Here is a 22,654-nt window from a genome sequence, read left to right as displayed (position 1 = left end):
TCCTCAGCTCCGCTCCGTGGCTACTCTCCAAGGAATGACAGCCCTCCCCAAGAACTGTATAAAATTTTGGAAAATCATATGTATACACATTTTGGGGAAAGTGGGCCCAGGTTCTCAGAGGGGTCTGTAACCCTAATGAGGTTAAAAACCTCAGGCCTGGGCTTGTTCCTTGTCCCTCTCTGAATATTAAAATTCCAGCCCAGGTCCTGGGACATCAAAATCCCTGGGGGAGCTTGTGCCAACGCAGATACCTAAGTTCTACCTGTAGAGTTTCTGATTCAGTTTACTTTTGTATCAGCTTCTCGGGTGCTGCTGCTTGTTACTGGGACCCCACTTTGAGAACCAGTCTTGGAGACTTTTGGAAACTGAGAGTACCATGGTCCTCTCCCTGTCTGATTTCACAATAACCTAAAAAGCAAATGTTCATAAATGAGGACATTTAACTTCCAAATTGGGGACAAAAGCTAAAGAAGTTGTATACATAGATTGATTTACAATTTTCCCTTGCTACAGAAGCAACATAATCACGCTGCGTACAAGTTCAGAATGTCACAGGCTCAAGAGCTGACCAAACCCCCATTGTGCTTAGCGAAACACAGCATCTTTGGCTAAAGTCCAAACCAGTGTATTCTCAGGTGTTCAAAATGTGATTCTGATGGCCCTGGATTAGCTCTGTCTATGTCCTGGGTTGATTTGGGTAATTCTGGGCTCAGAATCTTGCTTTTGACCATAGAAAATCAAGAACTTGGCTCCTGTACCTGTGTCATCCTGGGAAGGATTAAACTTCATTGTGTTGATGGCTTTAAAAACCAAGGCCATGAGCCAGATCTATCCTAAGCCTCTTTCTACTAAGCAGGAAATGGGGTACTGGCAGTCTGATAATTAGCTAATTTCATTTTGCTGTTAGTCATTCCTGTCACCAGTGATGCTATAAGCCAGTCAGTTCCCTACCCCAGTGGGCTGTTCCCCACTCATGTGACCACTTGGAAAAGCTCAGTGATGCTGAAGTACAGTGAACAGCTGTAACCAGTGAATCATCCTTTCAAAGAAGAGTAGAAAATAGGCAGTTAGGCCCTTAGCCCCCAGTTGAGTAGGCCCAGAGGTATGACTTCCCACGGGCCCACTGACCTTTGTTTGTAGCTGCTGCTTCAGTCTTTATCTTCCCGGTGTGTTTCCTCCACTTCTGCTGCTCCTGCCTGTCCTACCCCTGGGCGTCGGCCCCTTTGGTCTCTTCCTCCCCCACCTCCACCTTGTCTCTTTTCCTGTTCCCTCACCGGTCTCCATCCTCACCCTTTCTCCTCCCAAGGCCACGTGAGGCATGGTGCGGGTGACTTGTTATTTGTATTTGAAGCAAGAGCTTTTTGTCTTGCTCTTAGGTAACAAGTGAGTCACTCCTAGTTGACCCCTTTTCCTTGGGGTCAGTGGTTCTGCCGTTGCTGAATACGGCTGCCCCGTCAGGGCTCAGTGAGTGATCTAAGGATCTGTCCATGTGTCAGATCTTCACAGTCCTTGAGACCAAACAAGACATGACATTCTTCCGTGAAGATTTCCCTGATACTGAAATCAACCTTGTGGGCTTTCCTGTTTACAGGCTCCATCATTCCTTACCAGAACGTTGGCTTAGAAACCCTCCCCACATTTACTCTGCTTGAGCGCTGGCGCACACAGACTCGTTAAAGGGTGGCCTGGAGAAGGAGTTCTCTGTGACAGAGGCCATGTTCTGACCCAGTCTGTAGGTTACCTTGGACTCTTCCGGCTACTCGCTCAACTTGTCATCTACCTCAGTAACACGGAATAATGTTTCCATTCCTCTACCTTATCCTGGCTCTAAGTGATGTTAAAAGATAAGCTGAGGTGTATTAAAGCATTGGTAGAGTTTGAACAAAAATCATTTCAAGTCAGGTGGCACCAAACCGGAAGTTGTTAGGATCAGTTAGGAGCTTGGAGAGACTTAACAGAGGGAAAGAGCAGAAGCAAAGGGAGGAATAATTTTGTAACCTTGAGGCATTCCCTAGTTGGATTTTGGTTGGCTTAGAGATGCCACAAGGGCAGTCGAGTCCCCTCAGTGACGCAGCCTCCTTGTTTAATTAATTTTCCAGTGGATGAAGTGTGATCATCTGTGTGAAGCCTTCCAGCTTACACAGAGGCACCCAAAGCAAGGTAATCCTGACAGCCACAACCTTACATTGTGTCATTAGCTACTTCCAAGATACAGTCAGGGGAAAACAGTAATCCATGCAGTTAACGAAAGCATATCAGAAACAGGCAGAACTGACCTGTGAATATTTTTAGAGTTTTCACTTATTAAATCTTTTAAACAATCTAGGTTTAGTCAAATGGTGAGAGAGAATCATTAAATACATTTAAGAACGTGTACACTTTGGGGTGCCTGGGTGGCTCAATGGGTTAAAGCCTCTGCCTTCAGCTCAGGTCATGGTCTCAGGGTCCTGGGATCGAGCCTCTCTCTCATCGGGCTCTCTGCTCTGCCGGGAGCCTACTTCCCCCTCTCTGCCTGCCTCTGCCTACTTGTGATCTTTGTCTGTCAAATAAACAAATGAAAATTAAAAAAAAAAAAAAAAAGAACGTGTACATGTATTGTATCAGCCCAGAGACAGGAAACATATCAGTTAATTGGAAACAGAAAATTAATATGAAGAATTATTAAATTGGTAAAAGGGATTAATTACTAACGGGCAAAGGAAACTACAGCATAAATCGGCAAACGGTGACTCTTGGGTAGAATCTGGCTGTGGCCTGTTTCTGTAAAGTTTTAACACCACTCTGTCCATTTGTTTATTTATTGTCTGTGGCTGCCTTTGTGCTCAGAGTTTAGTAAACAGTAAGCTGGTGAAGCCCGAGATATTTACTCTCAGCTCTTTGCTGAGAGTTTGCCCGCCCCTGCGCTAAGAATACAAGAATAGTCTACCTAGAGAGCTGTGCTGTAGGAGCAAGGCAAAAACTCCCAAACGTCATTGGTTAGAAAAGACCCTTTCTCAGTAGGTCCCTTCAGCACCTCTCTGACACCTCTGGTGTAGAGGACCAGGTCACCCCCTCGGAGCTTACCTAGTCACCATCATGTGCTGGACAGCGTATGGAATAGGGGAGAATGCAGTGTCCATCTCATCCTGCTGGATGGATCTCTCTCTCTGACCTCTCTCTAATGTAAGTGTAGCTGTCGCTATCTAGAACTCCGTCAGTGTGTAAAGCTATGATCACCTTTGGGTTTTCTTAGGAATATAGTCCTGGTTCCCAGAGACAGTGTTGCTAACCAGGACATCAATCCATTCTGCCAACAAACACTTAAGGACTGATTACTGCATGCAATTTAACAAACTGAAGTAAAGAGCATATTATTTAAGTCAAATTAAAGTATTCTGGAGAGTATTTTTATTGGTTTCTGTGGCAATTCTTTCTTTAAAAACACTTTGTGTTAGTCTCTCTCTTTTTTGAACATCTTCTGAATGTAGAAACCGTTCAACATTATGAATATCTTGTAGGAAGAAATTACACTCCTATTAGGATAGCTTTAATTTTTTGTGTATATTTTTATTTCTGTCCGTAAATGTATATTTTGCTAAATTATAACAGTGCCCTTGTTTGGTCATTGCATTTCTTTTTTTAGCAAGTCCAAACATCTTTGTAGAGTCTACTTTTAAATCAGGCAATTGAAGTTAAAATAGGCATTTGTATGTATGTTAGGTGGAGTAAGCCGACAACCGCTTTAAACAACTCCAGAATCTCAGTGGTTAACACAGTAGGTGCTTTTGCTCCTGCTCACGGATATTTTGGCACCTGTTTTCAGGAAGCAGCCTTCCGTTTGGTGGTTCAGGGTCCAGATTCCTTCTCTCTTGGGGCTTTATCCTCTCTTCAGGCCTCCTGAGTCCTGTACATGATGCTGGCAGAGGGGAGAAGGGAGGGAGGCCATATCAGTCACTCAGGGCAGCTGGCATAGAAGATAAGCAAGCCGGGGGGGGGGGGGGTTGATGATTAAACAACATATTTATTTCTCACCGTTCTAGAGGCTGGGAAGTCAAGATCAAGGCACCAGCCAACTTGGGGTCTGGAGAGAGCCCACTTCCTGGTTCGTAGATGGCTTTCTCCTCACAGTGTCCTCACACGGCAGAAGGGAGTTCCCAGGGGTCTGTTTTATAAGATTACTAATCAATTCATAAAGCCTCTACTTTCATGACTTAGTTGCCTCCCAAAGCCCCCACTTCCTAAAACCATCACACTGGGGATTAGGTTTCAGCGTGCGAATTTTGGAAGGAATACATCATTCAGTCTCTGGCAGAGAACTTTTACGGTCCAGGCTTGGCAGTGGCCATACTCCTTCCCCTCACCTGCCACTGGCCTCAAGAAACAGGGCCACGCCTAACCCCGGGGAGGCTGGGAGAGGTGGTTCCGCTGTACCTAGAAGGAGAGAAGAGGTTTAGGGAACACGTAGCAGCCTCAGCCACAATTCCCAATGTGATGACACATACCGGATGTCTTTAATATGTTTCATTTGTATTGTCATTTGAATAGACATAAAATGTTGAGATTATGCAATCAGATGATTTTTGTTAATAGTTTCAAAAATAATCTTGTAGGAACTATTGATATTGTGGACTTAGCTACCTCTGAGAACTTGTGTGTATGTGTGTGTGTGCGTGTGCATGCTCATGCACTTGCGTGCCCGCTTTATTACTTGTCATACTGCGATATAGCTTTCTCCTTGACGTAGCCCATGTAGTGCCTTCCGTGTGGGTAGTGATCAGTAAACACCATGGCAATGCCTGGCAATAGACAGAAGAGATTTTTACTGAGAAGGCTAACTTTGGAAATAGTCAAACAAAGCATATTCTCTCATTTCTTTTCCCGCTTGCTTGTTGCCTCTAACTTCTCAGTGCATGGTAAGGATGGTCGTTCCTACCTGCTCAGGTTCACGCACAAGCTCTGGTTTAGGTGATACCATCCTCTCACCCCTCATAGCTCACGTTTTTGTGTGTTTCAGTATTATATAATGAGTATGTAGACATTTCACGAGACAGGGAGATATTTTGATACTGTGAGAAGAGTTCTGTGGAGTCTTATATGAAATAGTGAGCCCTGTGGATGCTTTAATCCTGGGCCAAGAAGGGTGCCACTGTTGGCATCCAGCCCTCACTGCCAGCCCACAGTTGGACGTCTACACAGGGCAGTTCTGGAAGAGCCCGAGGCTTGGATGGGGACTGACCTAGCCAGGGGTGACCCAGGACACGACTGGATGTTCTACCAGACTTCATAGCCTCCTTTGTGCTTTTGTAACTAATAAAGCAGAATTGTAGACAGAGTACCAGGAAGCGTCTTCTGTTCTTTCGAAAATAACTTTTCTGTCTTGTTTCTGATTCTCCTTGTAGCAAAATTGACATAATGTCACTGAAGAAAAGTTGGAAAATGCAAAAATAGTACAAAGTTCTTTAATCATTTATCTATAAGAATGTTTCAATTACTTTTTTTTTTTTTAAACTTTTAGGCGAAGCCAAAGCTGATTGAACCACTCGACTATGAAAATGTCATCGTCCAGAAGAAGACACAGATCCTGAATGATTGTTTAAGGGAGATGCTGCTCTTCCCTTATGATGATTTTCAGGTAGTTAACTTTCAAATAGAGCCATGTGGTTGGTCTTTACAAATAATTGTTTTTAATCTACTGATTTATTATTTGATTATTTAATTTTAGGATTTTTAAAAGATAAAGATGTTATTTAAGAGAGAGAAGTTAAAAAAAAAGAGAGAGAGAGAAGTTATAAAAAAAAAGAGAGAGAAGTTATATTGTTACGTTTTTCCATGCATTCCTTTATGGGTTGATTTTTAAAAATGGTATTATTTTTGCATATAAATACGTACAGATATGAATATGTGGTATATATGTTTATATATGCATATAGGCAAATACATGCATATGCATACATACACACATGCATGTATTACATGTAGGACATAAGTATTTTTTGTATGTGTTATACTTTTAATAAAAGTGCTATACTCTGGGCGGATTTAATGGACGCAAGCACCTCGTGTGTCTTATGAGCTTTGAAGAGAGATTTACGGTTTCTGCCCGTGCCTCAGTGCTAAGGAGAGCATTTGCTGGGGAGCACTGGAGGAATTTGTCGTGCGTCCTTTTAGGGTCACATTTTGGGAAGCCACCACGAGAGAACCCCTGAATGGCATGTGGGCTCCCAGGGAAGGGCTTGGGGGTAACCAGGAATGTTCTGACATCTGCCTCTCTGGTGAGCGACACGTGGTGTTCCTTGGATCTCGGGGTGTGGGGGGAGGCTTCCAGCAGACTGGCCCACCTCCTGCTGGGAGCTGCTCTGAAGATTGTTGCTTCAGGTTTCAGGTCGTGAGAGCCCTGTGGCTGAGCCACCCACAAGAGCTGTGAGGCCAGTGAGGAGGGATAGTAGGATCCCAGTGGTGTTAGAGGCCTGGCTGCCTGCGGTCACTTGTGGGCTGTGTGCAGGTTTAGGTTACTCTCCTTGCTCTCTGGGACCTGCCTCATTGTGTGCTTCTTATCTGCCTCGAAGCTTCTTTACCTGGTGCTGTTATCATCCAATGCCCTGTTTCCTCTGAATTGAGCTGTCTTTTTTTTTTTTTTTTTTTTAAAGCTTCACTCTTTGTGGGTTAATTTGAAAAGTGTTATGGGAGCACCAGGGTGGTACAGTCGGTTGAGCCTCCAACTGTTGATCTAGCTCAGGTCCTGATCTCCGGGTCATGAGTTCAAGCCCTGGTTTGGGCTCCACACTGGGTGTGGAACCTACTTAAAAATAAAAATGAAAGTAAATTAAAAAATAAAATAAAAAGACTACCTACTTCTAAAACAAAACAGAATAGATGCTGTTGAAATACCTGATGTTAAAAGCATTCCCCCCACCACTTTCTTTTAATCCCAATGCCTTAAACATAACCTACCACATACAGTTCTGTGCCTACTGCATTGTCTTTAGAAACTTCCATGTTGATAACAATTGTTAAGTTATATTCTTTGAAGTTTTTTTTTCCCACCAGTTTCCCAATTTCTACCAGTTTACAACAAAGCTGGGAATTCTCACAAATGTTCACTTTTTTTTAAGACTTCTAAGAGGTACATGTGAAGAAAATGATTATTCTTTCATTCCTTCCTGAAAAATAAGGAATGCTGTGGAAGTGGCATTGGCCCTGAGTGTGACTCTGCTGCCCAAGTACCTTCCACTGATAAGTGGTTTCAGATCATGCCTCAAAATACGATGTTTTTGAAAATGTCATTGCATAGTAGACTACTCACCTAAAACATAAATGGAAGCCTCAGAATTATTTCTTTTGCCCGTGATTTTGGCAATAAGTTTATCAGCATGAGAAGTTAAATCAGATGATTACAAATTAGGCTTCATGTTGACACATGTTTCCTGTAGTGTGCTCCGAGGAAACTAAAGGTTATCTCAAGTTTCTCTGAGCATGAAGTATATGTATTCTTCTTGGTATGAGTAATAAAGTTATCCCAGTGTTTGCAACCTAGAATGCAAAGTTGTGTTTGCAGCCCGAGATAAAATTACTCACGATGCAAACAAACCAAAGAAACAAGATACAGTTAATTCAGTATCATCTTTTACTCCAGGGACAAGGAACCTGGGTGTTTAAGCAGTTGTAGAACCAGATGATTGAAACTCTGAGAAAAACTCTTTTGTCCCTTTTGCTTGTAATGATTTCCGTGGAGATACCAGGCATAAAATTTCTAGGAAAGGCAAAGAACTCACTGACATTTTGCTGGCCAAGATTGAATAAGGGTTATTTTCTGTTTTCGGGAAGTTTTTCCCAAAGATTGAGGAGCTTGAATTTCAGCTTTGATCCCCCTCACAGCAATTACGATGGGCTCTATTTAAATTTGGAGGCTGTTATGTGTTTTCCTGGAGATTGCTATATTCTAGGCAAGGCCATTTACACTGTGCTTTCTTGTTAGATTGTCTTGGTGATTTTAATAACTGTCCACTTAGCTCAATGAGCAAAATGTCTTAGAAGTGTCACAGATTCCCTCTGTCCCTCTATTTTTAGGCAGAATAGAATTCCTTCTATTATTAGAGGCAAGGGAAGAATTAGATCAGGGAAAAGTACTTCATATGGAAAAAAACCAGCAAGATGGTTCGGAAGTGGGTCAAATTGTGAGCAAAATGCACGCTGGGGGTTAATTTGCAGGATCATGCTTACTAGTTAAACAGTATTAGTTAGCTGTTAAAATAATAGAACTTTGTGCAAAGCTCTGTCAGTGCATTCGCAGTATGGATAGTGATGAAACAATTGTACACTTTTAGAGCAGGACATACGTTAATCTTGGTCAGGGTTTTTTTTTTTCCTTAAGATTTATTCATATATTTTAGGGGGAGGAGAGTCTGAAGCAGAATCCTGCAAGTGTGGTGCCTGATGCCTGGTTCGATCTCACAACCCTGAGATCACAACCTGAGCCCAGACCACGGCTGGATGCTTAACTGACTGCGCCATCTAGGCGCCCTGATAGCGATCAGCTTTCAAGGACACCTGTGTTCTCTGAACACTAGTCTTATGTACAGAAAATTTTTTTGGTCAAATGTATTTGCTGAGAGGTGGGAGAAGAGAGTTTAAAAGAAACCGACAGGCACCTGGGTGGCTCAGTTGGTTAAGCATCAGCCTTCGGCTCAGGTCATGATCCCAGGGTCCTGGGATGGGGGTTTGCATCCGCTGGGAGCCTGCTTCTCCCTCTGCTGCTCCCCCTGCTTGAGTGCACGTCCTCCATGTCACATAAATAAATAAAATAGAAAAAATAAATAAACTGACAAAATAACCTGAGAGTCATGGAGTCACTATGGATTTAAAAAAAGGCAGAAGGATAGTTCTCACACTCAGAATATTTATGAAGTTGAGTTTTATCGGCCCCGGGTGAGGGGCAGGGGTGTGCGGCTCCTGCACCCCTCACTGGCTGACTGCACTCCTTTTTCAGAATCAGCCCCATGCTTTGGGGTCTGTTCTCTTCTGTCTCTGTGTTGCCTTCATGGTTCTCCTTGTTGGCGATACCTTCTTTTCTCTTCCATCTTTTTAGAATCTTCTTACCCTTCTGAGGCCACTTCACATCCCATGTCCTCTGAAGATGTTCAAGTTCACAGTGATTTTTTCCCCCCATTCTCTTAATCCCTTTAATACTTACTGTTCACACTGTAAGTAGTAAGTTATTAGATGTAACTTATATCTAATTTAAGGTTTTACATTTACATCTAAGTACCTTGTCTTGGGCTTTTCCCTAACAGTTTCTTAGGCCTTTTGTGGTCCTGGGTCACCACCTGTGCTGTGGCCAGGATGAAGGTTCAGGCTGTGTGTGTGTGTGTGTGCGCGCGTGTGTGTGAATCTCTGTTCTCCCACCCACCTCACACCCACCTAATCTCTTTACTGTTAGAATGTTTTAGATCAAGAAATGGAAGTTGACTCTTATTGAAGAAATGACACATGTATGCATGACTGAAAATAATGTCCAGGATTGCTCCCTTTCTCGTCAGACACATAGAGCCGGATGTGGGTCTGGCCATTGACTTCTAATCACAGTTCTCTTTCAGGTGGAAGTCCTTTACTGACATGCTGGTGGCTTGATGTTATTATTTTTTTTAAGATTTTTTTTTTTTAAACTTGTTTATTTGAGTGATAGGAGTAGAAGAGAGAGAAGAGTATAGAGAGAAAAGTAGGGGGAAGAACTGAGGGAGAAGCAGGCTCCCTGCTTTGGGAGCCCAAGGCAGGGCTCGATCCCAGGACTCTGAGATCATGACCTGAGCTGAAGTCAGATGCTTAACGGACTGAGCCACCCACGTGCCCCACGATTTGACTGACTTAACTGTTGCCATCACTCCGCTGAATCTGTACTTGCCTTGGAGCTCCGTGTACCATGTACCCTTGTCCCTGATTTGTTACATTGCTTACTAATTTGTGCGCAGCTGTGTGAAGTGGTAGAATATGGGAAAGGTAGTAATTAGTCAGAAACGATGCTGGTGGCAGTTTATGGATACCATGTATATATCACATAAACTAGTGTTTGGTGTGTGATATAAACTAACAAGGATAGAATTTGTGTGGAAGAATAGAAAAGAGCGTATCATGTTTCACTCCCAGAAATGTCCCTAAAGGAGTCGAAAGCAGAGACTTAGAGACACGTGTGCCCCGTGTTCATGGCAGTGTTAGTCACAACAGCCAAAAGACAGAAGCAACCCCAGTATGCACCAGTGGATGAATGGGTAAACCAGATGTGGTCTTTCCATAAAATGGGATGTTTTTCAGCCTTCAAAGGGAAGGAAATTCTGCCATGGACCACAACGTGGATGAGCCTTGAGCATATTATGCTAAGTGAAATGTGACATTCAGAAAGGACAAATTTTGTATGAGTCCCTTAGAAGAGGTACTTAGATTAGTTACATTTATGGAGACAGGAAGTAGAATGGTGGTGGTCAGGCGCCGGGGGAATGGGGCGTTAGTGTTCGATAGGTACAGAGTTTCGGTTTTGCAGGATGATAAGAGTTCTGTGGGTGGATGGTCGTGATGGCTTCAGCACAGGCTGAAGGCTCCTGGACTGTACACTTAAACATGGCTTAAATGGCAAACTTAATATTATGGACATTTTACCACAATGGGGGGGGGAGCATGTGGTTGCAGGATTTCTGTGCTCCATGGATGTGAAATGGCTGTATCCTTAAAGTTATCCCAAGTCAGGGTGAAGAGTAATTTCTCCAGTGTTCTTAATGCATATTTCATGGTTTAGTATCATCATGTTCCCTAGTAAGAGAATTTAAAAGGAAAGACAGGCGTACCAAGGAAAGATTATTAGGAATGGGCAATCCTAGAAATTTTCATTTTTGGCAGTGTTTAGATACAGGAGAATCCTAGAGCGTTCTCAGCATTGTATAGAAAAATGTGGTTAATCCATTTCCCTTTAAATAACATCCTGATTTTTATTTTCCCCCTGTTTCTTTTCCTCTTCTACTTAACATGAGACTGATAGTGATCTACAAACCAGTGACCTGAAAAGGAAGCCAGGCCCTGCTGCTTACAAAGGGCCTGGAAGTCCCTGATCTCATTTCCCATCTGTCCTTTTGAAAAGAAAAAAATTCTTTCCACACTGTTTTGTCCTCACTTTTTATTACATGCTGCCAAAAAAATAACCTCAGTACTTTGTTTTGAGCTTTTTATTGAAAAATGTTCTTTTGATAAATTCCTCGAAATTTTTATCAGAGGGAATTCAGTGGCCAACAGTGTAACTTTCTGTGAACATTGTGGTTTCTGGGATATTAGTTCATGTCTAGGACTGAACCCACCTGAATAAAATCTGGATAAATAATATTTCGAAATTGAAATTGGCCAGACCTTCAGGACATGAGAATTTTAATTCTAGTTTAAGTAATGACTTTTACAGAAAACTGGGATAGATCATATTTTTATGATCAAATATGTCTTAAAAGCTTATATTTTGGATGGAACTGATCAGTTGAATTGAAAAGTATATTTGTTTAGCTTGTAATTGATAGTTTTAATCCTTGTGCAATGGGGTGCAGCCTTGTGAGTTGCTTAGAACAGGAGACCCGGCTCTTGCTTTCAAATTGCTCAAAATTTAGAAGAGATAATGACCTAAGGTTTCTAATAAGAAGGAGAATGTGACTATTAGCATGAGAGAGATTGAGTCTTATGGGAGTTTATCCTATTAAGTTGGAGATGGTGGGACATCCAGGTGCTGAGAATCCTTGAAGTGGTTGGAAATGCAGAAGTTCAGTCTGAGAGAGGGGCAGGGGTTATTGAACTGGACTCACCCATAGCAGTGTGAGCCAGTGGCCCGGAGGCCTAGAGCATGGGGGTACCTCCATGGGGACTGGATCTTGGGTGTACCTTTCACTGAGGAAGGAGGGAGGTAGGGACCAAAGACAGACAGCTGGGAAAGAGCCAGGAAACTTCAGGGTCCTGGAAGACAGTGAGAGGACTTGGAAGAGGATAGGCAGAAAGGGCAAACAGTCTCGTGCTCCCCCTGATGGGCTGGGGGAGTTGATACCGAGGATGTCTTGACTAGTGAAGATAGTTTCTGGCCAGGGCTGCTGTGAGCAGGTGGGTACAGTGGTTAGTATTACATGGTAGTAGAGAGAAGGCATCATTGTGGCTCAGAGTAAGAACAAGAGGCTTTAACAGGATTGGGAAAATGAGAGAATGAACTAAGAAGGGAAATCCAGGAATGGGGAAGACATGAAAGATGCCAGTGTTACAGGGATGTGGTTTGAAACAGGCTCTTTTCGGGGGCACCTGGGTGGGCTCAGTTAAGCGTCTGATTCTTGGTTTCAGCTCATGTCATGATCCCAGGGTCATGAGAGTGAGCCCTGCATCAGGCTCCACGCCCAGTGGGAAGTCTGCTGGAGAGTCTTTTCCTCTCCCTCCTCCTCTGCATCCCCCTCCCCAAGCTCTCTCTCATAAATTAATACATAATTTTTAAAAAATAGATTTTATTCATTTATTGGATAGAGCAAGAGAGCACAAGCAGGGGGAGCAGCAGAGGGAGAGGGAGAAGCAGGCTCCCTGCCTAGCAGGGACCTGATGCAGGGCTCAATCCCCAGACCCAGAGATCATGGCCTGAGCTGAAGGCAGACGCTTAACCCACTGAACCACGCGGTGCCCCATAAATAAAATTTAAAAAAAGAAAAGAAAAAAGAAACAGGGCTCTTTGGGGGATCTTGGGGATGGAACTGACAGTCTTTGGGGTTCCATCTCTGAACGGTGAGAGGATTGGCTATTGAGAAATTTAGAGTGGATTGGGCTGAGGGACTAGTGACTGGCTGGCTCATTGGCGGGGTGCTGTGAGAAGGGTTTGGAAAGCTAGAGAATAGGATGAAGAGGGGGTGACAGTTAAGAGTCATAGATTGATTAATTCCTCCGCTGCTGTAACCGTGGCCACAGCCCTCACCCTTTCATGTCATGCTGTGGTTAATGCAGGAGCCTCCTATCAAGTCTTCTGGATCCTATTCTGGATGCCTTTCAGTTTATTCTAATAGAGTAGCCAGAGTAATTGTTTAAAAATAAGTTTAAAAGGTAGTTTAAAAGTTTAAAATAAGTTTAAAAGGTCAGATGGTATCACCCCTGTGTTCAGAGCCCTTCGGTGAAGACCTTATGACCTCTGTGAAGACCTTATCACAACCTCCCTGACTGTCTTCCTGCTCTCAACTGTAGCCACACTGGTCTCTGCAGGACTCCTCCTTCCCTCCGGGCCATCTCCTGCCTTAGGGCCCTTCCTCAGGCTTTTCCTTGAATTCTTTCCGTGAATTTTTTACCCAGCTGTCTCCCACCTCCTGCAAGCCTTTTGCCAAATCCTTACCTTCTTAGTGAGGTCCTTGCCCGCTGCCTTGCTGCCCGACCCCCTCTGGCCTTCCTGGTCCCATTTACGTCTCATTTTTCTCTCACCACATTGCTTATCCACCTCCAGCGTACTTACCGGTTTAATTGGGAGCTCTGTGGGGCAGGGGTCTTGGTCTGGGGCACTGATGTTTCCAGGCACCTGGAAACACATGGCACAGGGCAGGAATTCACTAATACTTGCTGAGTGGGATGAATGAGTGAGAGGGAGAGAGAGAAAATGAGAAGGTAGGAATCACCAACCAAGAGTGGGCCCTTCCACCTAACATTTTGGTGAAAACAGCCTTCTTGGGAATGTCGGTACTGGAGAACTGAGAATAGAAAACAGGGATGGGGGTTGTAGTGGCAAGATGGTGTGTGGGGGTGGGGGGTAGCAGCGGGCCCCAGACTGAGGCGCTTGAGGTCCTGACATGGCCTTCTGTGGACTGTTGGCCGCGTGCGGAGGCCCTAGAGGTGGATGTTGGGCTGAAAACCTCATGGATGAATGAGTAGAAATGCTTGACTTGGACATAAAGTTGGAGGCATATAAAGTAGCCCTTGGAGAAGGGCCGTTTTCGTGTTTGCATCACACAGGGGGACTTTGCTAGGCAGCACAGATCACAGGGAAGGGTAGGGAAGGGAAGTAGCCTTTTTTCATTAAGGCAGATCTGTATTATTACACGATTTTTATTAGAAATACTGCACAGTGGGACATGTGGGTCACTCAGTCAGTTAAGTTCAGGTCATGATCTTGGGGTCCTGGGATCACACCCCATGTTGGGCTCTCTGCTCAGCAGGGAGTCTGCTTCCCCCTCTCCCTCTGCCCGTGGCCCCCGCACCTTGGACTTGCTCTCTCTCTCAAATAGATAAATAAAATCTTAAAAAAGAAAGAAATACTGCACGCTGCTGAGGAAAACTTACGATCAAGTAGGGAGTTGAGATTAACTACATCAATAACTAGATGAAATAGGATACACACACACACAATCACCTGCATCGATGAATCTAAGATTTGATTCTCTCATGTTGAGTAAAAGATACTGGATAGATCTCATAGTCCAGCACTGTATGCATGTGCTCCCTGCCTCAGGCCGCACTCCCTCTCTCCCTCCCTCCCTTCCTCAGGTCTTTTTCTTTGCTTTTTTAGAAAAAATAATGTTTAGCTCACATTTTAAATAGGTCAGAGAGAATGGTAAATGTCCCACAGTTGGTAAAAAGGTATAAGCACAGACCATCCTTGTAAGCACTGAGGGGTAGGAGGACAGTTTTTTGTATGCGATTAATGTATTTGTCTTAGGTTATTAAATATGAACAACAGACATGCATAGACGAAGTTCTAAGCGAAGGTAGTATCTTAAGACCATGTAAGCACATGGAGATTTATTTCTACTGTGTCTCTCCATTCATTGACTATCCAGTCAATCTTTATAATTGTTCGTAACTATAAAACTGTCTCAAGGTGGCAGACCAGGGGAGTAGAAGCAAGGAGACACGGTAGGATTACATGCAAAAACAAGAACACAGAGTCCTTAAAGAGAAAATCTAGGTTTTGGCTTCAGAATCACCAGATGTCATTGAATGTATTAGTAAGTCCAGAATCTCTGTGGTTGCTGCAACCTGAAAGGTTCCTGCTGTGTGCATTGCTCTGCCTCTTCCTGCCAGGGCCGCCTGGCAGAGTGCATCCTGCTCGGAGTGTCCGACCGTGACCTGAGTGTGCGTGCTGACTGTGTGCGTGAGATCCAGAGAGGACAGAGGAAGGAGGTTCAGTCAAGTCCCCTGATGCCAGAGGTCCTCAAGTCAGGACTTCCCATCTGCTTAGCATTTTGTCAGCGGAGCAGAGTCTCAGCTCCGCCGTGTTTAAAATAAGACTTCGGATGTTCTCCCAGGAACTGATGTGCTGAGGCCCGATGGTCTGGGAAGACCAGTGTGGTGGTGGTGATGCCGGCAAATGCGTGGAGGGATTTGAGGGCAGTTGCCCTTGGTGTGTGACTGAAACTGCTCCTGAGTGTTGAGGAGAACCTGAGGGAGTGAGCCTTCCTGGGAGGAAAGCTCAGCAGGAAGTTGGAATATGTCAATAATGGCCATGGTGTAACACGAAGCGTATTCACCATGCTAGGTGTGGTCTTTTTGGCAACTGAAATTACATTCTAGAGAAAGACATATGGAGCCACATGCAGATAAGTAGAAAACAAAAGAAACTGTGCTGGGTGCCTGGGTGGCTCAGTGGGTTAAGCCGCTGCCTTCAGCTCAGGTCATGATCTCAGGGTCCTGGGATCGAGTCCCGCATCGGGCTCTCTGCTCAGCAGGGAGCCTGCTTCCCTCTCTCTCTCTCTCTGCCTGCCTCTCTGTCTACTGTGATCTCTCTCTGTCAAATAAATAAATAAAATCTTAAAAAAAAAAAAAAGAAACTGTGCTTGCTTATATCTTCTTCAAGGTTTTGTTACCAGATGGAACGTAAATCAATCAGAGGGAAAATAGGCGCTCTAGACCCAAGATTTAGTCAGAATCAATTCTCTTGGCCAGAAGTTTAGGCCCTGGTCTCTCTGTTACTAATCTGGGTGTTGGGGTAAGTGAGTTACTAATCTGGGTGTTGGGGTAAGTGAGAAGCCTTCTTAAAACTCACTGGATGCCTTTAAGTTTATTATTTTCTTAATTTATAGTTCAGAGATAACATTTGCCCTAAAATTTGGGTTCTCGTAGATGTGCAAGAAGCATAAGCAACACTCCATGCAAGAAAGCTCTTTGTAGCCCTGGCTGATGTCCCTCAGTTGGCAGGGAGGGAGCTGAGGGCCTAGGAAGCAGCCTCCTTCCTCTCAAGGGAACAGCCGTTCATTTCTGGGGATTTGCAAAGTCATGTGATGTGGAGCAGATTTTGGGGAAGCTGGACCTGCCACTTGTCCCCCAAATGACCAAAGGCTACTCCTCGTTTTCTGGACATCGCCCCCCATGCTGTTTTCTCTTGTGAAGTGGTATTTAAGAGTGACTAAAACCAAGCTTTGTTGTAACACCAAACCCAACATAAACCAAACAAAATCTCTAAAAACTGAACTTAATTGATGAGTCTGGTTATGAAGGGCTGTGAACATGAGCTTATTTATAGTTTACTGCATTTGGAAAGCTATGTAATGTATGATTTGGGGTGTTAGCAGAATGAAATTGTTATGACTCTCAAAGGTCTACTGACACCTATAAATGCATGTGACATTTTAGGAAGCAGGACATGATGTGGTGACAGAGGCTACCTGAAGGCTCACCAGCTCTGAGACACTGTCTCATCTGGAACCCTGAGTGATCTTACAGTTGAGTGAAAGCATCCACATTTTAAAATCTCAGCCGCCCATTCACTCAACAAACATTTATGTTGTGCCCTATGTTCTGCTGGGTGTTGGAAAAGCAAAGACAAGCAGGAGAGTCGGCAGGTCTCGCGGCTGGTTGGGGACATGGGTGGTGCCAGCGGCCCAGCAGTCAGGTGGATGGCCTGGTGCATGAGGGAGTCCTAAGTCCCCATGTGCTGGGGGGCTGAAGACAGCCAGGGGAGTCCAGAAAAGTCATTAGCGCTGCTTAGCCAAGGTCTTTGGTTGTGGTAAGGAGCTTGGACTGTGGGCTCATTTCTGGTGGAAATGAGGAGTCATGGAAAGGATTTAAGCTGAGGCCTGATGCTCGCAGATGAAACTTTTAGAGATGACTGGCAGAGAAGAGGTAAGAGGGACGAAAGAGAGGAGCTGGGCATACCAGCGTGGGTGCCACTCTGGGCCGCACGCAGGAGCATGGGGACGCCCAGCAAGGAAAGTCAGTGATGTCACACAGGGCAGACTCTGAGCAAACAGAAGAGGCCGGTGCGGGAGGGGAGCCTGGGTGTGGAAGCCTGGGGGAGCTCGTAGGGGCCGAGGAGGAGTTGCTGTGCGGGACAGGTGGCTGCCAGCGTGGCTTTAACAGGTTCCTTGAGAGTTATTTTTTGTAAAACCCCTCCAGAAACCTAAGTGGGATTCCTTCTCTAGACCTGTATCCTGTCCCATGCCTTGTCCATTTTTGTAATTATTACTGAATTCGACACGGAGAGCTCTCAGGACACCGGAAGTGGGATCTTCTGATGTTAATAGAACCCTGTGGGTCAGTCTCCAAGACGTGATCTCCGCAAGGAGATGTGGGAAACAGCCAGTTTCCAGCCTGGCTTGGGACTGAATCCTCCCAAAGCAAGTCAGCTGTTCTGGAACGAATGCCATTGCCAAACGTTTGGAAAGGTTCCACCATGCTGTGCTCGAGAAGTCACAGTTGAGTCCCCAGAGTTTCTTGTAGTAATGTTTCGGGCAAAGACAAAGGCAAGCAAGGCCGGGGTCCAGCACATGCTATAAGGGGACTAGCTCCACAGACACGTGAGGTTCCCTGCAGTTTGGCTCAGGCCTAGAGACGAAAGGAAGGAGGTGTTGAGAGCTGCCCAACAGGGAATAGTCGAAAATCCAAGATAACTTTAGAACACTGGAGTGGACTCTGTCCATCTGGCCCAGCGGAGCACAATATAAATTCAGCCCAGGGTTTGCTTGCTTAGTAACGGAGGTGGGCCAGGCTGAGGGACGCCAGCCCCAAGAGCTGTCTTCCCTCAACCGCCTGGGCTTTGATTTCTGGCAGCATCTACTTCCTCCCCTCACTGAATGCTGGTCCCCTCCTGCCATACCCCAAGGTGGTGGTTCTCCTGAAAGATCCAAGTACTCTTTCTCTGGAAGCACACCGAGCCCTCTAAAGTCTGAAGGCAGTTCTACTACGCGAATTAAAACAAACACAAAAATGAACACACATGCAGGATGGTCTGTATGGAATTACAGGGTGGGGATAGACCGCTTAGCAGAGGGTGTCGACACTTCTGCTTCAGGGTAGGTGGGAGCTGACCCTTGCCCTGGGACCTGGTGGGCATCCCTGTCCAGCCAGCCACGGGCATCTTGGGCCCTCTTCTCCGACCTCAGGCCCTCCGCAGGCCTCAGAGCCCATCTTAGGGGTCTGGTGGCACCGAGGACATTTCCCTCACTCTTCCACATTCCGCAGCCACGTGCCTAACTGAGCGGTCACCGCCTCCAGAAGACCTTCTTCACCTGTTGTAGCTCAGTGTCTCAGCTGCTGCACAGCCGCCTCCCCTCTCTTCAGAGCTGCTCCGTGTAGAACGTAGAACGCTTGCGGAGCCCTCTCTTCCTGTTTCAAGGCCTGCCCTCCCTGCCTGGGATGTTTGTTTTTCCGTCTCAGGGAGGACACTCCCAGCCCGGGGCTCCTTTGAACAGGAGAGATGGAGAGATGTCTCTGATGGCTGCGGCTGTGTTCAGCTGGCTCCCAGGCAGCCCACCCACCTCTCTGGGATCCTGACTCTCCCTCATTGTTCTTACAGCCCCCGGGGGGAAGGGTGGGCCTTTTGTCTCAGTCTTTTAATTAAAATCTTATAAAATAGGATATTTTAAACAGCAGTGGCTATGCATGCTTCCCTCTAGGAATTAAGACGGTTGTTTTGTTACAGTTTTAATGCCCATTGTAAAGTGATTAATAAAATGCCCCATACCAAGTATGGGTTGAGAGGGTTAGAACAGTAAAGAAACAATGACACGAAAGCACGTCTGTTACCACTCACCCTACATTTATTTAAGTCTACAAAGCGACTCTTCTCTCCCTCAAATCCAAAAAACATTCCTTTCCTTTCCTAAAAAAAAAAAACAAATGGGGTAATCAGTCAAAGCAGACCTAGTATGTGTCTTCTTTTTTTTGGATGTCTTTTAGTCTCTCTCAAAGCACCTCATAGCACTCAGATAGTCCATTTGAGAGAGATAGACTTAGAATTCCATGTTCACAGAACTGTGGAATTTTTAAATTACACAGGAAGCCTGGAGATCCTTAGAAAACTCTCTGTATTATAGATGTGGACAGTTAAAACTTTCCTTCAAGATCACACAGCTCATTAGAGGCCACGCTCACTTGAGAACTCAGGTTTCCTGGCTCCGCGTTCAAACCCCTTTCCAATATCAGTCCTCAGATTCTTCCATAGAAAGTTGAATTAAATTATTCACCTCACATTTCTTGCGGTTTGAAACATGAGCTTCTCAGTATCCCGCTTCAGTGGGATCAGGATGGTGGGTTGGCCGGCGCTGATGGAGAGAAGTCAGAGCCAGGCTGGGGTCAGGAATTCATTTGTAGAGAGAGATTCTAAGTTGAAGGTGAAGACCATCAGAGGAACAGCTGTGAGTGATGAAGAGGAGGGCCAGGGAATGCCAATAAGCCCCAGGGCTGGCCCGTATGGGGAGACCTGCTGTATGGTACAACTGTCTGTCCCTTCAGGTGACCCGCAGCCCTGCCTCCCTGGGCCAACCGCCCTGGGTGATGGCTCATAGGTACTGAAGTGACCCCTGTCTTTGGGGGGAATCATTTCAACCAAGAGAGAAAAAAGTTTTTAAAATAAGAGAGCAAAAAAAATAATAATAAAAATAAAATAAAATAAAATAAGAGAGCATCTATTTGAAATTTGTCCTTCCAGATTAGACTTGGAGATAGTTACAAGTTCTGCTTTTTCTATTCGGGTCTGAGGCGATCTGAACTCCTTCAACTCATTCCATTAAAAAAAGAAAGTCTCCTGAAGATTGACGTAGGCTCTCATGTGTCCTTGGATCATCTTCTGAGCCCTTTGGGTCAGGACTTCACCCCTTTCTCTTCCTGTAGCAGTTCTAAATTTTTCTTTTCAGGAACTCCTAACATTTTTTGGAATTCCTTGTAAGACTCCTGTCCATAGTTAGCCAAGGTAATTAAGGATCTCTTTGTGTCAAAGACTACCAGCGTTTAACCTAAATAACAGTAACTGAAAATAATTTAGACTGTTGTAGTAGCTAGGAGAGGGCATTTATTTATTTATTAAGATTTTTAAAATTTATTTGAGAGCGAGAGAGACGGTGGGGGAGGGGTAAGGAGTGGAACGGAGGGAGAGGGACAAGCAGACTCTGTGCCAAGTGCAGAGCCTGATGTGGGGCTCAGCCTCACAGCCTGAGATCATGACCTGAGCCAAAATCAAGACTCAGCCGACTGAGCCACACAGGTGCCCCTGAGGTTTTTATTTTTAAGCTGTGCTTTGTGCTATGAGATTTCTATCCGAAGTGGTTGTCATGCTAGCTGCATTTATATTTAATTTGCAGATCTTATCACACTTCACAGTGTGAAATGTTTCTTCCCTTCTCCTTGCAAGTGCAGAAAGCTAATGCTACTAAGCTTTCTTAGTAGAATGGAAATAATTTATTTCCAAGCACAAGAATGGGACAGACATTCTTTGAATGTCCATCTTGATGTTGATTTATATAAAGTGGATACAGACCCACTTTTTAGCAGGAATATGATTTTAACTGATAGAAAAATAGAAGAGAATACCACAACCGTGAAAAAAAAAATTAAGTTTGCTTTTGAGGAGCGTTTTCGTGTTCATTGAGTATAAATCTCCAGGTATTGATTGGGGCTCTGTTACAAGCCAGATGAATAAAACTGCAGAAATATAATGTGAATTGATTTGGCATACACAGTAGACTATCACCCAGATATGACTTTTAATAAACAAAATCTATGGAGAAATTAAAGTAGAGCACTCACTCATGCTGTAATCTTCAAGGGAAGACTTCAGTTTTTATAATGGACCAGAGAACTCTTTGTAATAACAGAAAAGAAATTATATACAAGTAATAGGTGATTATTGGTGGAGTCCTGTTTCTGTGTCCATTGGCTATTTCATTCATTCATTTTTTGAAACATTTCTTGGGTACTTAGCACAGAGATACAGATAGGATGATATGTCTCCTGCTCTCGGAGGAATCCACAGTCTGATAGGAGAAAGTGGGATGTGTTTTGGATAATGGAGTCACAGAGTGACCAGCTGCTATCAGACAGGGCCTCATGGGCCATGGTTTATAAGTCACCAAGGTCTGGAATCAGATCTTAGCTTTGCAAGTCCAGAAGCTGAGTTTCTTCAGTGTGACCAGAGTTGTTTGGGCTCAGAGAACTGACTTGCAATAGGCAACCCCATGAGAGAACAAACCAATGCCATTTAATAATGGGCATTGAGAACTAGAATTGATAAGCAGATCAGAATACATTCATTGGCAGTGTCAGTTCTCTCTCATTAGGAAAGTCTAAGTGGGAATCACATTTTAAACGAGTGAATTGGTGAGGCTGGACTCAGCAGTGAGTGGGAAGACCTGGGGAAGTGAAGACACCTCACTGGTGCCAAGACCAACATTAATGATGCCCCAGTGGCCCAGCCAGTAGATTCCAGCCTTTCCTTTTATTTTTTGAAAAAGATTTTATTTGTTTATTTGACAGACAGAGATCACAAGTAGACAGAGAGGCAGGCAGAGAGAGAGAAAGGGGGAAGAAGCTCCCCGCTGAGCAGAGAGCCCAATTCTGGGCTTGATCCCAGGACCCTGGGATCATAACCTGAGCCAAAGGCAGAGACTTAACCCACTGAGCCACCCAGGCACCCCCCAGCCTTTCCTTTTAAGTGAGGATAAAGACACTGACAAAATTGCTCTGTTTATGCAAGACCTGTTTTTTCTGTTGGCTCATTCTTTCCCCAGATGAGTAAAAACAGTTGATAAGGTTGTAGGTTGGTGGGGTTTTTCATTTCTAGTGTTTTTTTTAATTCAAGTGTAATTAGAGTTCTGGGCAGTTTTTCTTTTGGCGTAGATTATATTTGTAGTTCTAGGATTTAATGGGTCTCTTTTGTGTGTGCAAAGAGCTAATCTAATTCATTATGTTTTGATTTTGCTCTTTTAACTCGAGTTTCTGCTCCCTTTGTACTGAATACAACTTGTGCTCAACCTGTTCAATTTAGCTTCAGTGACTTTGCCTTGGTGCACATCTTCTTGATGTCCTTTTTACCTCCCAGTTGGATTTAGATTCCTCTCTTCTTTCCTCTCATGTCAGCCTGTGCTTCTATGCCCCTTTCACTCATACTCTTCTGTAGTACCTGTAGCACTCCGATAATTTATTTCCTCCTCTTCCTCTGTCATCAGACTATAAGCTTTACAGGAATAGCAGGTACACGTTATTAAACTTGGTGTCTCCAGCTGCTACTTCTGTGTCTGGTGGTGGAAAGTAGTGACTCAGTGAATGGATGGCTGGATAGACGTGTGAAATGATATCTATGCTGAGCTTTAAAATGATCAGTACAGTGATCTGGGGAAAGAAAAGCTATTGATATCTATTCTTAAGGTCCAACAGACATTTTTCTCTATCTTTCTTTCCATTTTTAGGACACTGACAGATGTCCTAGGAAAGGTGAATA

General features: G+C 44.5%; 1 protein-coding gene across 23 annotated transcripts in view; it reads left to right on the top strand.

Moving 5' to 3' along the window:
* Window positions 1-22,654, top strand: part of DOCK9 (dedicator of cytokinesis 9) — a 211,915-nt gene that overhangs the window by 53,697 nt on the left and 135,564 nt on the right. For all 23 annotated transcript variants that reach the window (XR_014303301.1, XR_014303302.1, XM_082700809.1 and 20 more), the window contains exon 2: window positions 5,495-5,611. Coding sequence is in view for 21 of the 23 variants with exons in the window: in XM_082700809.1 (XP_082556935.1) it covers window positions 5,495-5,611 (117 nt within the window). In the remaining 2 variants the exon portion in view is untranslated. The remainder of the gene's footprint in view (window positions 1-5,494; window positions 5,612-22,654) is intronic.

The sequence above is a fragment of the Mustela nivalis genome (assembly GCF_964662115.1).
Source record: "Mustela nivalis genome assembly, chromosome: 15".
Taxonomy (NCBI): Eukaryota; Metazoa; Chordata; class Mammalia; order Carnivora; family Mustelidae; genus Mustela; species Mustela nivalis.
This window is presented reverse-complemented; position numbering and strand designations above follow the sequence as displayed.